This window comes from Oryctolagus cuniculus, chromosome 6 (genome assembly GCF_051225735.1).
Source record: "Oryctolagus cuniculus isolate XC-2025 breed Fujian yellow rabbit chromosome 6, ASM5122573v1, whole genome shotgun sequence".
Classification (NCBI taxonomy): domain Eukaryota; kingdom Metazoa; phylum Chordata; class Mammalia; order Lagomorpha; family Leporidae; genus Oryctolagus; species Oryctolagus cuniculus.
The window spans coordinates 13788732-13803447 of record NC_142872.1 but is presented as its reverse complement, the minus strand read 5'-3'; the positions used below and the strand labels follow the sequence as shown (position 1 = coordinate 13803447).

Sequence of the window (14716 nt, the reverse complement as noted above, 5' to 3'; positions counted from 1 at the left end):
CATTTTCAATAGCTAAAAACAAAAAATCTTGACACTGAACAAAAAATAAGAGCTAAGAATAAACACATCACACACAAGATGAAGTTCACTAGTTCTTAGGGTCTTAAAAATGGCTGTAAGACAAGGCCTTGAAAAAAAAATCTTTAACAGGAAAATGCTTTTGTTATATCTACCTTGGAGGTTTTCCTACTAAATATCAAAAGCAGATTTAAAATGTTGGAAACATGTTAGAAATGTAAAAAATCAAATGGGAAAAACTCCTAACAGGAACTAAAGAAAGAAAAACCTGGTAGAAGAGATTTAAAATTAAAAAAGGCAAAGCAGGGGCTGGTGCTGCGGTGTAGTGGTTAAAGCTGCCGCCTGCAGTGCCAGCATCTCATATGGGTGCCAGTTCGTGTCCCGGCTGCTCCATTTTCAATCTAGCTCTCTGCTATGGCCTGGGAAAGCAGAAGATGGCCCAAGTCCTAGGGGCCCTGCACCTGCATGGGAGACCAGGAGGAGGCTCCTGGCTTCAGACCAGCACAGCTCCAGCTGTTGCGGCCAAATGGGGAGTGAAACAGTGGGTGGAAAACCTCTCTCTCTCTCTCTGCCTCTCCTCCTTTTTGTGTAACTCTGACTTTCAAATAAGTAAGTAAATCTTTAAAGAAAAAAAGGCAAAGCAATTGAAAAGTAAAGGAAAAATAGAAAATGAAAAAGAAAAAAAGTATTACACCAGACAGAGCAAAAGAATACTTATAACCATGTGTCTAGCATGGAAAAATAAATGAAGAAATAGAAAAGAGGTACAAACAGAACAAGTCAACTAAATCCACAACTTTCTGTAAGTGGTCTGGCACAGGAAGAACAGGTGAATGAAGGAACGAAATGAGACATGGACATGAGAGTAATTAGAAGTCTCAGGAAAAAAAAAAACTGCCTCCACGAGGAATGCCTGCTCTAGCTTGCGGCTGGGGCCACAGTAATGTTGCTTTAGGATTCACTAATTGAAAAAATGAAGCAAGCAGTAATCAACTGGGTGAATCACAAAGCATTAAACCAGAGTCATTCTAATTTATTCCAAATAAAGAACTTTTTGAATCAAGAAGCAATAAATAAAAACACATTCCTGTAGGAATTATTCAAGAGAAAAATATGTAGACAGCATGTTAAAAATAATAGGCTTTGGGGGACCAGCGCTGTGGCACAGCAGGTTAAAGCCCTGGCCTGAAGCGCCGACATCCCATATGGGTGCTGGTTGTAGTGCCGGCTGCTCCTCTTCCGATCCAGCTCTCTGCTATGGCCTGGGAAAGCAGTGGAAGATGGCCCAAGTGCTTGGACTCCTGCACCTACAGGGAAGACCCGAAGAAGCTCCTGGCTTAGGATTGGCACAGCTCCTCCTTTGCAGCCATCTGGGGGAGTGAACCAGCAGATGGGAAGACCTCTCTCTGTCTCTACCTCTCTGTAGTTCTTTCAAATAAATCAGTAAGTCTAAAAAAAAACAAAAGAAATTCAAGATGCTTACACCCTTTGGTTAGCATTTCTGCTTCTACAAAATGTATGTCCAAGGACTTACTATTGAAATACTTAATATTCTTTAAGTCAGATTGTTTAAACAATTCAAAGTACAGGGTATGATGCAATGTTACGCAACCATTAAAAGCAATGGAACCCATTTACGTATTTTGATATGGGGCCCCTGTCTACCACTATGGGCAGGAAAACTTGGCAAAGATTAGGGCCCATTTATGAGAAAGGAAGGGAGAGAAGGTAGAACAAGCTTTATTATGTCAGCAAAGCTCACTGTAAAGAGAAATTTAGAATCTAATAGTTCATGACTAAGGTCCTTAGTTCCGTGCAAGTGAAATCGAATTTTTGGGGCTGTATGAATTATCACGTAAGGGTACTACGTTTTCAAATACAACTGAATTCATTCAAAACAAAGCACTAAACAACAACAAAAATCCACAAAAATTACCTGCCACCCTCTCCACAATTCCACAGCTCCTCTGTGCAGCTGACCTGGGCTAGGTTTCAGCAGAAAACCAATCTAAAAGAGTCTAATTTACCTCAAAGTATAACTCAATCATTACTCTTACCTCTCTGACTCAATGATCATTAATTCACCATTTCACAAAGTGTGTTCCATATATGTATATAGATATTGTGTGAGAAAGAATTTCTGTTCCTATAAATGTAGAAACCTCTGGATTAAATGAAGTTAAAAGACTTACTTATTTATTTTTTTGTTTACCCCTAGATGGTTGTGAGCTTTTAAAATGACCTCTGAATTTCTAAAACAGGAACACTGTATCTATTATTTCCTAAACTTGATTGACTGTGGTACATTTTTGTACCACTTTTTTTGCAGAAAATATTCTCAGAAACATGAATAGAAGTGTAATAGAATGTAAAATACAAGAAAAAGATTTATGCAGTACGAGGAAAACGGTTTTTGAAGGATCAACAGAAGCAGTTCACCCCTTCCAGGTCTTTGCCATGTTAGCACTTCTCAGAAAGTACACAAAACATCCTTTACCGGACTACATTTTTAAAGATTTACTTATTTATCTGAAAGGCAGAGTTACACAGAGAGAGGGAGCTCTGCCATATGCCACCTTCTGCTGCTTTCCCAGGTGCAAACTGAAGGGAGCTGGATGAGAAGTGGAGTAGTGGGAAGACAAACTGACACTTACATGGGATTCCGGCACTGCAGTCGGCAGCATAACCTGTTATGGAACAAGGCAGGCTTCTGGGCTACATAGTTTTTGGAAATATTTTTTGGTTTTTCACAGAAACTCTCTTGCTAGTGGGAGCTCTGAAATGAGCTGAGAGTAAAGGGATCCACCTAGGAATCATCCTGTGTAAAGTGGATTTCTGTAGATCACAAGTTGACTATATGTAACAAACTATACTCTGCTAACTGCTACCTCTATTAACATCTCTAACTGAAAAGAAAAAGTAGCCACAGGGGTATAAAGAGTGACACCTAAGAGTAAATTTAAGTAATTAAAAAAACAATTTATTTATTTATTTGGAAGGCAGAAACAGAGAAAGGAGAGAGACATATCTTCCATCCACTGGTTCACTCTCCAAAAGGCAGCAACAGCCAGCCAGGAGCCAGGAGCCAGGAGCCAGGAGCCAGGGGCCAGGGGCTGCTTCCGCCTGATGAAATGCTATGCAGTGCGGGTGCAGGCGTCCTCTGCTGCTTTCCCAGGTGCATTAGTACAGAGCCGAATCAGAACTGGAGCAGCCAGGCACAGGCTTGACCTTCTACGCCACAAAACCATTCCCGAACTCAAGTAATTTTATCAAATCTAAGGGAACACCATTTTGAAGTGCTAAGAACTCTCTAGAAACTGTTGTAATTATTAGATATGCAATGCATCAAGGTTCTCAGTGTAGATAAACACTACCTTAACCAGATTTTAGCTGCAAAAACTTTGCATACTAAAGTGAGGAACAAGGTCTCACTAACTTTCTAGTATTTGAATTCAATGTAAACAGTAAACGTCCATTGTTAAATCAACAACAGGAGTCACTGTGCACTTACTCCCCATGTTGGATCTCTGTCCTTAATGTGTTGTACTATGAAAATTAACGGTAAAACTAGTATTCAAACAGTACTTTATACTTTGTGTGTCTGTGTGGGTGCAGTCTGCTGAAATCTTTACTTAGGATATACTAAGTTGCTCTTCTGTATATAAAGATAATTAAAAGCGAATCTTAATGAAGAATAGGATGGGAGAGGGAGTAGGAGATGGGATGGTTTGTGGGTGAGAGGGTGCTTATGGGGGGAAAAACCGCTATAATTCAAAAGTTGCATTTTCTAAATTTGTATTTATTAAATAAAAGTTTTCTAAAAAAAAAATACAAACAATTAATGTCCAGCTCTCCCTTCCCTGAGTAACATTCAGCTCAGTTTCCTTGTCTGAATTTCGGAGCTACCTGTAGATATTAGCTTTTAACTGGATTACCTTCCCAATTATTCAGAAGTTAGACTATTTGAACATTATCATGAGATAACACAATTTACAATCTAAAGTAGCTGTGTCTTGCTGAAAGACACATGGTGACTACACACCGAGTATACACACAACCCAGTGTTGAGTGATCACAACCCAGACTCACGTCGAGGCCCCCATGAAATACATCCATAGCAACCCTGCTATTTCTTATGAGACTGTCAGTTCTACTAATGTTAAAAGTCCAGAAGGCAATTTCAGCTAGCACTAGAATGAGTCAAGAAACATTCTCAATTAATTGCAAATCTGCATACAGAAATACATAGGTTGCAAATAGAAAAACTTGTGTTGCGGGCCGGCGCCGCGGCTCACTAGGCTAATCCTCCACCTAGCGGCGCCGGCACACCGGGTTCTAGTCCCGGTCGGGGTGCCGGATTCTGTCCCGGTTGCCCCTCTTCCAGGCCAGCTCTCTGCTGTGGCCAGGGAGTGCAGTGGAGGATGGCCCAGGTGCTTGGGCCCTGCACCCCATGGGAGACCAGGAAAAGCACCTGGCTCCTGGCTCCTGCCATCGGATCAGCACGATGCTCTGGCCACAGCGCCGGCCGCGGCGGCCATTGGAGGGTGAACCAACGGCAAAGGAAGACCTTTCTCTCTGTCTCTCTCTCTCTCTCACTGTCCACTCTGCCTGTCAAAAAACAAACAAACAAACAAACAAAAAAAACAACTTGTGTTGCTTTCTATTTTCTTGGTCTTCCTCAGATCTCGTCAAACGTCAGTTCTGTCCGTAGTACTGCCCATGCCTCAGTAGAAGAAAGCGTTAAGTTACTAATCCTCACCCTGAAACTATTTCACATGTGCTAGTATGGAATTCAGACGCCCAACAGGAAGCACCAAACTCTGGAAAGCAAACCACCAAAGTGAGAAGAATGCAAGGAGGACTGCGAAGCGGGGCTTACCTTCACTGCCGCGATAAGACGAATGTAGTCACTAAGCAGCTCTGAGAACATGTAGAAGTCAGCAAAGGCTTGCTCTTGATGCAACTGGTCTATCTTCTCCTCGACCTCGGCGAGCTGAGACAAAGCTCTAGATAAAGCCGTGTGGTCCTCAGAATTCCCCAGCATGGCAGCGCTCTTAGCAAACGCAGCTGTGTTGGCTGAAAGTTCTGGAATAAAAAAAGTACTGACTTTCAGTGTTCACTAGCAAAACTTTCAAACGCTGCGTTGATTTTCCTATTTTCTCTCAAAATTTTATCTATTCATAATAAATTAATTAATATGAAACAATGAGTCCTCAGAATGCCTTGGGCACAAATGCCAAATGCTCTACTGGAAACTTGCAAGAATCACTGTCTGTATTCCAGGGAATGAACCATGTTTGAAACTTAATGTAATAGCCTATGCCCCTTTCTCCACCGAAGTGCTTATTCTTGCTCTCTCCATTCCTTTGAAACACAAGAAACACACTTGTATCTTTAACAGGAGAGCTGATGAATACTACATTCTTTGGCCTTCAAACATCTGTCAGGGAAAGCATTGTAATTTTTAAGAATACTGTTTAGTTAATAAAAGAAAAGCAAGGTAAAATTTTACATACAGTTCACACAGATCTTAGCCTTTTTCTTAATTCAACAACAATGCTCAGTAAGATATCAGAATTTCTAAAATCTTGCCCATGACCACTTCAGATACGTCACATAAATAAAACAGACGGTCGGGTACTGATACTGACAACGATGGACACCCTCACAGCCTGCAAACTGCTCTGCTGCTCTCACTACATAGAGCTCTCTACAAAACCACAGTCAGTCCCTAAGAGACGAGGAACACAAGGGGAAAAGCCGTTACAAACTACTTTCGATGTAAAAATATTAGGTTTCTGTACCAGTCCTAATGAAATGTATCGCTGGTAATGTCATATACTTCATATACTCAGTTACCTATTAAGTATTTGGGAAAACTGATATTAAATCTTTGATTCTTCAGAAATAAAACAAACCAAAACCCAAAAACTTCACTGTGGCTAAAATATTATAATTCTTATTTCTATGATTTTTTACCAATACCCTCCCAATTCTTAAATACTGTGCTTGAGAACAAATACTTCAAAGGGTTTTCCAAGAAAGAGAAGTACAAGGCAAATACAACCAAGAAAAATCTTAAATACCAACTCCTGAATTTCAAGTTTTTTTTTTTTTTTTTTTTTTTTAATTACAGTTACTAATGAGTAAGACATCTTCATCTGGAATCAGCCAGGTAACAACAGTTGTAACTCAAAATCCAAATAGTCCTCTTATCTTAGGACTTTGGAACCTCTAAATCAGATCAAAATAAACAAAAACTTTAAACAAAGTTGAAATAGGAAAATATTCTCCTAATTACTGTTTTCTCGCTTCTACGGTAACTTCAGAATATTTAGCTTTATAAAATTTAAATAAAATAGTTAGCTTTATGGTGCAAAACATGTAAGTAACGTGGCATACAAACCTTTTCTGTGACAGACCAAGGCTTCAACACTGGCATGAAGTTTCCTAAGTTGCTGATCCAGATTCTCAAACTGCTGCTGCTTTTCCTCAAACCACTAAGAAAAAAATGAAAAATGGAGCTAATTTAGGAAGAACAAACCATTGTAAATTAGGTTACCAATAGAAAGCTATAGTCTTTGTTTTCAAGCAACAAAGTAACCACGCATGACCATGGTGGTCAACTGATGTGCCTGGGAACTAAACTCAATAAGCAAATTAATATCCTATTTTCTACTTGTACAGCTTTAAAATGCAATTGTTGGGCTCATTAATTCATCTCATTATTCAAGTCGAGAAATCAGCCCTTACTGCATCCGATTCATTCATCTTGATGGTCATCTTGTTGACAGCGTCGGCGGCCTTGGTCACCATCCTCAATATTCCCGCTCCACTCAGAGCCTGAGTATTAACTGCTCTCGGCAGCTGGAATTGAATGACAAATAAGGGCAAACAAACCGGTTAAAAGCCTGGAGGTTTAACTGGGCACAAAAGGGACTCCCCCTTCCTCCAAAATAAAAAAAAAAAAAGAAAAAAGGGAGGTTTTATTTTCTTCACTCTCATACATTTCAATAGCGAGATCTAATTTCTCAAATACACTACTTGTACATTCTCAAAGGAAAACTTAAAAAATAGACTTTCCATTTGCTTTTATTCTGCACGTTTACATTTAGATGGAACAAACACCATTTGTCAAAGTATGTTAAGAAATTGCCTAGCACTCAAACACTGGCCACCTGTTTGCTAGCAGAAATAAACTGTTTAGAAGGGAAGAAGAAAGTCCCAAGAAAAATCTTGGGCTCAGTTAAGAATGCATTGCTTTGAATTTTTAAGAAATTCTGGACTCAATTTTTGAAAAAATTTATTAATTTTAGAGGCAGAGAGCGAGCAAGTGAGAGTGCATTCTCAACTGTTGGCTCACTCCCCAGATGCTGACAGCAGCCAGGGCTGAGTCAATGAAGCCTGGACTCAGGAACTCAGTGCAGGTCTCCCTTGGCATGGACCCAATTACTTGCGCCATCATGGCTGCCTCCCAAAGTCTGGAAGCTGGACTCAAGGGCCAAAGGCAAATACTGAAGCCAGGCAAGCCAACATGGCATGTAGCCATCTTAAACACTAGCCCAAATGCTCACCTTATCTAATTAAAAAAATTTTTAAATAACAATTAGAACTCTTTTTTTTTTTTTTTTTTTTTTGACAGGCAGAGTGGACAGTGAGAGAGAGAGACAGAGAGAAAGGTCTTCCTTTTGCCGTTGGTTCATCCTCCAATGGCCGCCGCGGCCGGTGAGCTGCGCCGGCACACCACACTGATCCGATGGCAGGAGCCAGGTAGTTATCCTGGTCTCCCATGGGGTGCAGGGCCCAAGCACTTGGGCCATCCTCCATTGCACTCCCTGGCCACAGCAGAGAGCTGGCCTGGAAGAGGGGCAACCGGGACAGAATCCGGTGCCCCGACCGGGACTAGAACCTGGTGTGCCAGCGCCACAAGGCAGAGGATTAGTTTAGTGAGCCACGGCACCGGCCAACAATTAGAACTCTTAACAGTTCTTAAAAGCTCAAAATGTGCCAAATATCTCAGATATAAAAAGAAATATGGTTACAAATTTAGGTCTTTTCAAGTCATAGGTTTGTGTTTCAAAACCTCAATAGGGGCTGGCCCTGCAGCATAGTGGGTAAAGTCACCGTCTGCACTGCCAACATCCCATGTGGGTGCCAGTTTGAGACCTGGCTTCTCCACTTCCTCTCTAGCTCTCTGCTATGGCCAGTAGAAGATGGCCCAAGTCCTTGGGTCCATATACCTGTGTGGAAGACTGTAAGAAGCTCTTGGCTCCTGGCTTCAGATCAGCCCAGCTCTGGCCCTTTGAGGCCATTTGGGTAGCGGACCAGGGGATGGAACAGTTCAGAACACTGTGCAGAACACTGTTTACAGTGCTGGTGTGTTGGGGATAGGGGAAAGGGCAAGGGTATGGGGAGAGGGCCAAGGAGGAGAGAACAAGAGACAGAGAAAGGGAGAAAAATCAACCGGATCTGCTCTCCACTAGTTTATTACTTATATTCCACAAAAAAATGAGGTTGGGCAAGGCCAAAGCCAGGAGCCCAGAACTCAATCCAGGTCTCCTACGTGCTAAGCAGGTACCCAACTACTTGAGGCATCACCTGCTGCCTTCCAGAGTGGGCATTAGCAGTAAGCAGGTATGCATGGAGAAGTCAAGACTCAAACCAACACACTCTGATATGGGAGGCAAGCAACTCAAGTGGCATCTTTTTTTTTTAAAGATTTATTTACTTGTTTGAAAGTAAGAGTTACAGAGAGAGAAGAGACAGAGAGACAAAGATCTTCGACCCCCTAGGTTACTCCCCTACATGGGTACAGGGGCCCAAATACTTGAGTCGTATTCCACTGCTTTCCCAGAAGGGAGCTGGATTGGAAATGGAACAGCCGTAATTCAAACAAGTGTCCAAATTCAAACAAGGTGCAGATGGCGGCTTAACCTGCTGTACCACAACACCAGCCTCTCAAGTGGTATTCTAACAACTACGGCAAATACTGTATCCCCTCAACTCTCTGCCACCACCTTCTCTAATTTAATATGTAAACAACAAGTAAAGAGCATTCAGAATTAGACTATAAACTATATCCTTACTAAAGTTTAAATTTTTTTAAAGATTTATTTATTTATTTGAAAGGCAGAGTTATAGAGATGCAGAGGCAGAGAGAGAGAGAGGTCCCCCATCTGCTGTTTCACTCCCCAAATGGCTGCAATGGCCAGAGCTGGGGCAATCCAAAGCCAGGAGCTAGGCGCCAGGAGCCAGGAGCCTCCTCTGGGTTTCCCATGTGGTGCAGGGGCCCAAGCACCTGGGCCATCTTCTACTGCTTTTCCAGGCCATAGCAGAGAGCTGGATTGGAAGTGGAGCGACAGGGACTTAACTGGTGCCCATATGGAATGCCGGCACTGCAGGTGGTGGCTTCACCTGCTACACCACAGTGCTGGCCCCTAAAGTTTTAAATTTTTAGGAAGGGACTGATTATACTATGAATATCAATGCAAAGAAGGTAATTTACTATTAATTTAGTGAAAGAATTAAAACACTAAGAAAAAAAACACATCTGAAAACCCTCTTGTTTAAGTACATCTATGAATGCCAATTATTCACTGAATATTCATTCTTATATAAATTATTACAATATTAAACATAAATGAAAAAATTTATACACAAAAATTTAAATTAGAAATAATACCTCTGAACTTTCCAAGAACTGCCTTAAATCAGGATCCTGTAGTAAAGTTGGATGTTTTACTGTTCTTTGAAGGTATCTAGATTTAAGAGTAAAATTGTTTATTAGTAGCATTTCATTTTAAATTGTATTTCAACAAAATAAAAATAAAAAACTAGGCAAAACGATGTCCCCAGTCTGCCTATTAATCTGCCTTATTATAATGATGAAGAACCTTTTTTTTCTTTTTCAAGATTTATTTATTTATTTGAAAGGCAGAGTTAGAGAGAGAGAGAGATGGAGAGACAGAAAGAGATCTTCTATCTGCTGGTTCACTCCCCAAATGGCTATAACAGCCAGAGCTGGGCCAGTTGGAAGCCAGGAGCCAGGAGCTTCTTTCAGGTCTCCAACATGGGTGCAGGGGTCCAAGCAACTGGGCCATCTTTGACTGCTTTTCCAGGTGCATTAGCAGGGAGCTGGATAGGAAGTGGAACAGTCGGAACTCAAATCAGCACCCATATGGGATGCTCCTGTGGCAGGTAATGGCTTTATTCAATGTGCCACAACACCAGCACCTTTTTGTTCATCTTTGGAAAACTGACAGGCTATCCCCTTTTCCTAATTATATAAATCTAGAAGTGCCAGAGTAGGGATGCGGTGGTAACCTCTAACTGTAAAGGAATAAAGCTGAAAAAGGACATATGAACTTATTTAGTTTTGGGATAGATTCAATAGGCTCCCATTTGTAATTTGAGTCTTAAGTTACATATATATATACACACACATGCATACTTAACTGGACAATTTTTAAAATTTGCTATTACCACCAGAACAGGGATGAGTCTACTAATTTTTTGGCTTGTCAACAGATTTAAATGACCACAATAGTTTTGTTTTTATTTTACAAGAACTAATTTTTCTTCAATATTTGTATTTTTAAGGTTTTATTTTTAATAAATGTCTTATCTAAACATAAGGTAAAAATGAGAAAGTGAAGAGAAACATCATTATGAAATCACTACTAGCCCAGTTTGTCATTTTCCTTTACTAAGCAAGCTCATACTTATCTTTCATCCATAATAAATTACCATTTCATGAAAGAAAAAGAAGTCTATTTGATGACTCAATTACTCATTTAATCCCATTTTCAAAAGATCATTATCTTTCCCCACATTAATAACTACATAGGCAATATTTCAATATTTCACTTCAGTTAATATACTTGTATTCTATTTCTTTGGAATAAATGTATTTAGTAATCTTTCCCTTCTTAAAAAATTATAAATATATTTAAAATTAAAGTTTTTGAAAAAAATAACTTTTTTTAAACCAAATTCTATAAAATGGTCAAAATTACTATTCTATTGATCTTATAAGTTAATTTCTAGCATTGTGGCATAGTGGGTAAAGCCGCCTCCTATGACACTGGCATCCCACATAGGTGACGGTTTGTGTCACAACTGTTCCACTTCTGATCCAGCTCCCTGCAAATGCACCTGGGAAAGCAGCAGAAGATGGCCCAAGTCCTTGGGCCCCTGCACTCACATGGGAGACCAGGAAGAGCCTCCTGACTCCTGGCTTTAGTTCTAGCCATTGTGGCCATTTGGGGAGTGAACCAGCAGATTGAAGATTGAGCTCTCTTTCTCTGTGTCTCTTCCTCTATGTAACTCTTTCAAATAAATAAATAAATGAACCTTTAAAAAAGGGTTAGCTTCCATCTTTCACACATCAAATGCTATATTAAACTTCATTTTAAGTTTGCAAAGGAAGTCATTAAAATAAAGAGAGCATTTGTTAGACAATCTGCAACACAATACGGGCTGTGGTTTGAAAAAAAAACTGTTGATCATATTACAGAACCAGAAAGGACATACAACAGGAACACCAATCCTGTAAAAGTAAGAAACAAAAGACAAAAACACCTAGCATTCAACCTTTATGAGATATTACTGTATTTCAAACTAAATGATATCCTATTACCGTTTAAATCATAAAACAGCTTTCCAAAGTGAGTCACGTACAACACTAGCCTCAAGGAATAGTTTAAGAAAAAGAACTGATTCCATAATCAAGAAAGTCCGTGTGGTCCCACAAGAAATAAATTTGGCTTACCTGAATTAAATCCTATGTTAATAAGATGCAGTTTACTACAGGTCTCTCTTCACTCCACTATATATTAGAATTCTGAGTGATCAAGTTTGGCAAACAATATTTTAGAAAAAAAGTAGAAGTTGCCTTCCTTCTTAAAAGGGATGCATAAACTCAAGAGCAACTAACTGAAGTGTGTGTGCACACAAATGTAAAACCTGGACGAAGTCTTTAAACAGTTCACGGAAAACAGGTTTTACAAAAATTATACATGAATTTCAAAATAATTTTTACAGTGACATCAACTTATCTTCTAATTTCATTTTTCCACAGACTTACTAAAGTACACTTGTTAAAATTAGGCTAAGAAATACATAATGAATTTTAAAACAATGCATATATTACTATATAATGTATTTACATATAAAATTAAGATCAGAGGGTTACAGATAAAGAGTAATACAGAACAAAAACAGGAAGAGTGCGGAAAGGACACATGAAAAGAGGTACGAGGGCACAGAGACACAACGGGAAGTTATCCCATCCAGCAAGACATGGGCAGCAGCTGCTGTTCAGACACGACCCAGGCAAAGGTTACTGACAGAGACAGAAGAACCACACTTAGGGCTTCCAAGTACCCACTTACTTAGCAGAAACATAAAGTACTTGGTAACAATAAAGATAAAATGGTTTGCTTGTTTAGAACTCCAATTTAAGTGCTAATAATGAGAGAATGGAAACACATAAAGAGTCTGGGTATTGAATGATATTGGTAAGGCCTTGCGTTTTAGCAGAAGATGATAGACAATAAACCAGATGAATAAACATAAGTTATGCAGCACGAGATGTTGTGAAAAGAGTTGCAGATTGGTGCCGCCACACATGGAGCACCATAAATGTTAGGAAAAGAGGCGCAGAATAAAGAGGCGGCAGTCTATGAATATATAGCCAGACCAAATTTATTCAGCGAAAATAAATTCGTAGAGGCAGGTGACCACTGTTGGCATGCACACTGATGGAACACATGGCAGAAGGCCACGGCACCAGGATCGACCTTTTCATATTTTAGGAGGGCTAGGCTGGGGGCGGGATTAGAGGGCAGCAGGCAGAGGGGAAACTCTTGGAACTGGTCTTTCAGGTGTTCCAGCAAGTGGTCTCTCAGGTGGCCGTGGCGGGTGGGGTATGAAGGCAACAGGGTGTGAGACCCAGTTGAGATTCAAGGGCAAGGAATACATTCCAACCTTCATCTATCCTTTGGGCAATGAGCCAGAATGGCTGAGGCTTATGTCTCTGTTCCATCACGCAATAAGGTGACAAGCAACGCAGAAATAAAAGACAGAACAACAGGATAAAAGGTACCAGGTGCCAAAGAGGTGGCTGGCGGCACTTTAAATACAGTAAATCAGAATAAAGTCAATCCTCAGACTATGCTTTATTAGGAAGATGACATATGAACAATTCAACTTGAAACAGGACTGGGAGTCAGCAATGCAGGAGTCTGGGGAGAAAGCACTGTGGGCAGAGGAACAGCCAGTGAGGCACAGGAAAGCTGGGAAACGCCCAGGTGTGGCCCAGAGCAGAACAAGTGATCCTGACCCAGGACACGAGATCCAGCAGGTCACAGGGTGGTGCAGATGGAGGCTCCTGCCATGAGCAGGACTGCCTTGGAATGAGGGACATTCTCTACTGAGGCAATGACCTGAGTATATTCTAAAAGGGAAACTAGATGGTATTTAAATAAAGAAAGAAAAATAAAAAAGAGTAGAAGTGCCAAGGATGGAGGCAGGGAAGACAATTCGGTTGCAATGGCAGTTATTGAAGGCCTGTGAGCCAGCAGTCACTAGACAGTCATCAGAAGGAAGCAACAGGATTTTCTGATGAATTAGAACATCCTGAACAGCCTCCTACCTACAAACTCCTTAGTACCAAAAAGTAGATTAATTAATCCACATTAACTGCTAGGCCTTGGCAGATGGGGTGCAAGGTGCTTGAAATGAGCCCAATTCTGATACAATTCCACTTTAGAGAAGAGGATATATTTAAGTAACTTGCCCAATGCCATACAGATTAACGTGTAGTTTAACGCAGGCTTCAACTTCAAAGGGATTCTAAATCTTGTACAGTTTTATCATGCTCTTCTAAATTTCTCAGTTTATAAATGGCAGAAGTGTTATCCTTGCCTGTAAAATACATTCATTTTGATCTTAGCAGAAGACATGAGCCGCTCTTAGGAAAACTACACAAACCATATTATCAGGGCTACTCTTACTACAAGTACTTACTACTTTTACTACAAGTAGTTGGGTTTACTTAGGTTGTGTGTGACTCTGGGGAGTATGGGAGAACTAAACCATGTCCTTGCTCTTCCTAACTCCTAAGATTTATTTTTTATTTTATTTTTATTTATTTATTTATTTGAGAAGTAGAGTTACAGACAGTGAGAAGGAGAGATGGAGAGACAGAGAGAAAGGTCTTCTGTCCTATTGGTTGACTCCACGGTGGCCACGACGGCTGGAGCTGCGCCAATCCAAAGCCAGGAGCCAGATGCTTCTTCCCAGTCTCCCATGTGGGTGCAGGGGCCCAAGCACTTGGGCCATCCTCCACTGCCTTCCCAGGCCACAGCAGAGAGCTGAACTGGAAGAAGAGCAGCCAGGACTAGAACCCGGCACCCATATGGGACGCCAGCGCCCCAGGCAGAGGATTAACCCACTGCGCCATAGCGCCAGTCCCATCTCTTCCTACCTTTTAGTATCAGATATGTACCCTTTCATTTAAGACCATTTGGATTCTCTAGGTTGAACAAACAAATGTGTAAATAAATATGTAAATACGTACCACAGTGTTAAATAAAGTTAGAAGCAAACACTTGCCTGACCCACTGGCTCCAACTAGGCTTGCTATCCGGCACACAGGCCTGCTCTGATGCTTAAATTTTAAGAAATGCCAAAGGAA

The 14716-nt window shown here is 40.6% G+C and overlaps 1 protein-coding gene across 2 annotated transcripts in view; it reads right to left on the bottom strand.

Annotated features, from left to right (window-relative positions):
• The window catches only part of SNX2 (sorting nexin 2), a 77464-nt gene that overhangs the window by 5004 nt on the left and 57744 nt on the right, over nt 1-14716 (bottom strand). For both annotated transcript variants that reach the window (XM_070076040.2, XM_089334866.1), the window contains exons 8-11: nt 9701-9776; nt 6772-6885; nt 6425-6518; nt 4898-5103 (exon numbers count right to left, since the gene is read on the bottom strand). In XM_070076040.2, coding sequence (XP_069932141.1) covers nt 4898-5103; nt 6425-6518; nt 6772-6885; nt 9701-9776 — 490 coding nt within the window. The remainder of the gene's footprint in view (nt 1-4897; nt 5104-6424; nt 6519-6771; nt 6886-9700; nt 9777-14716) is intronic.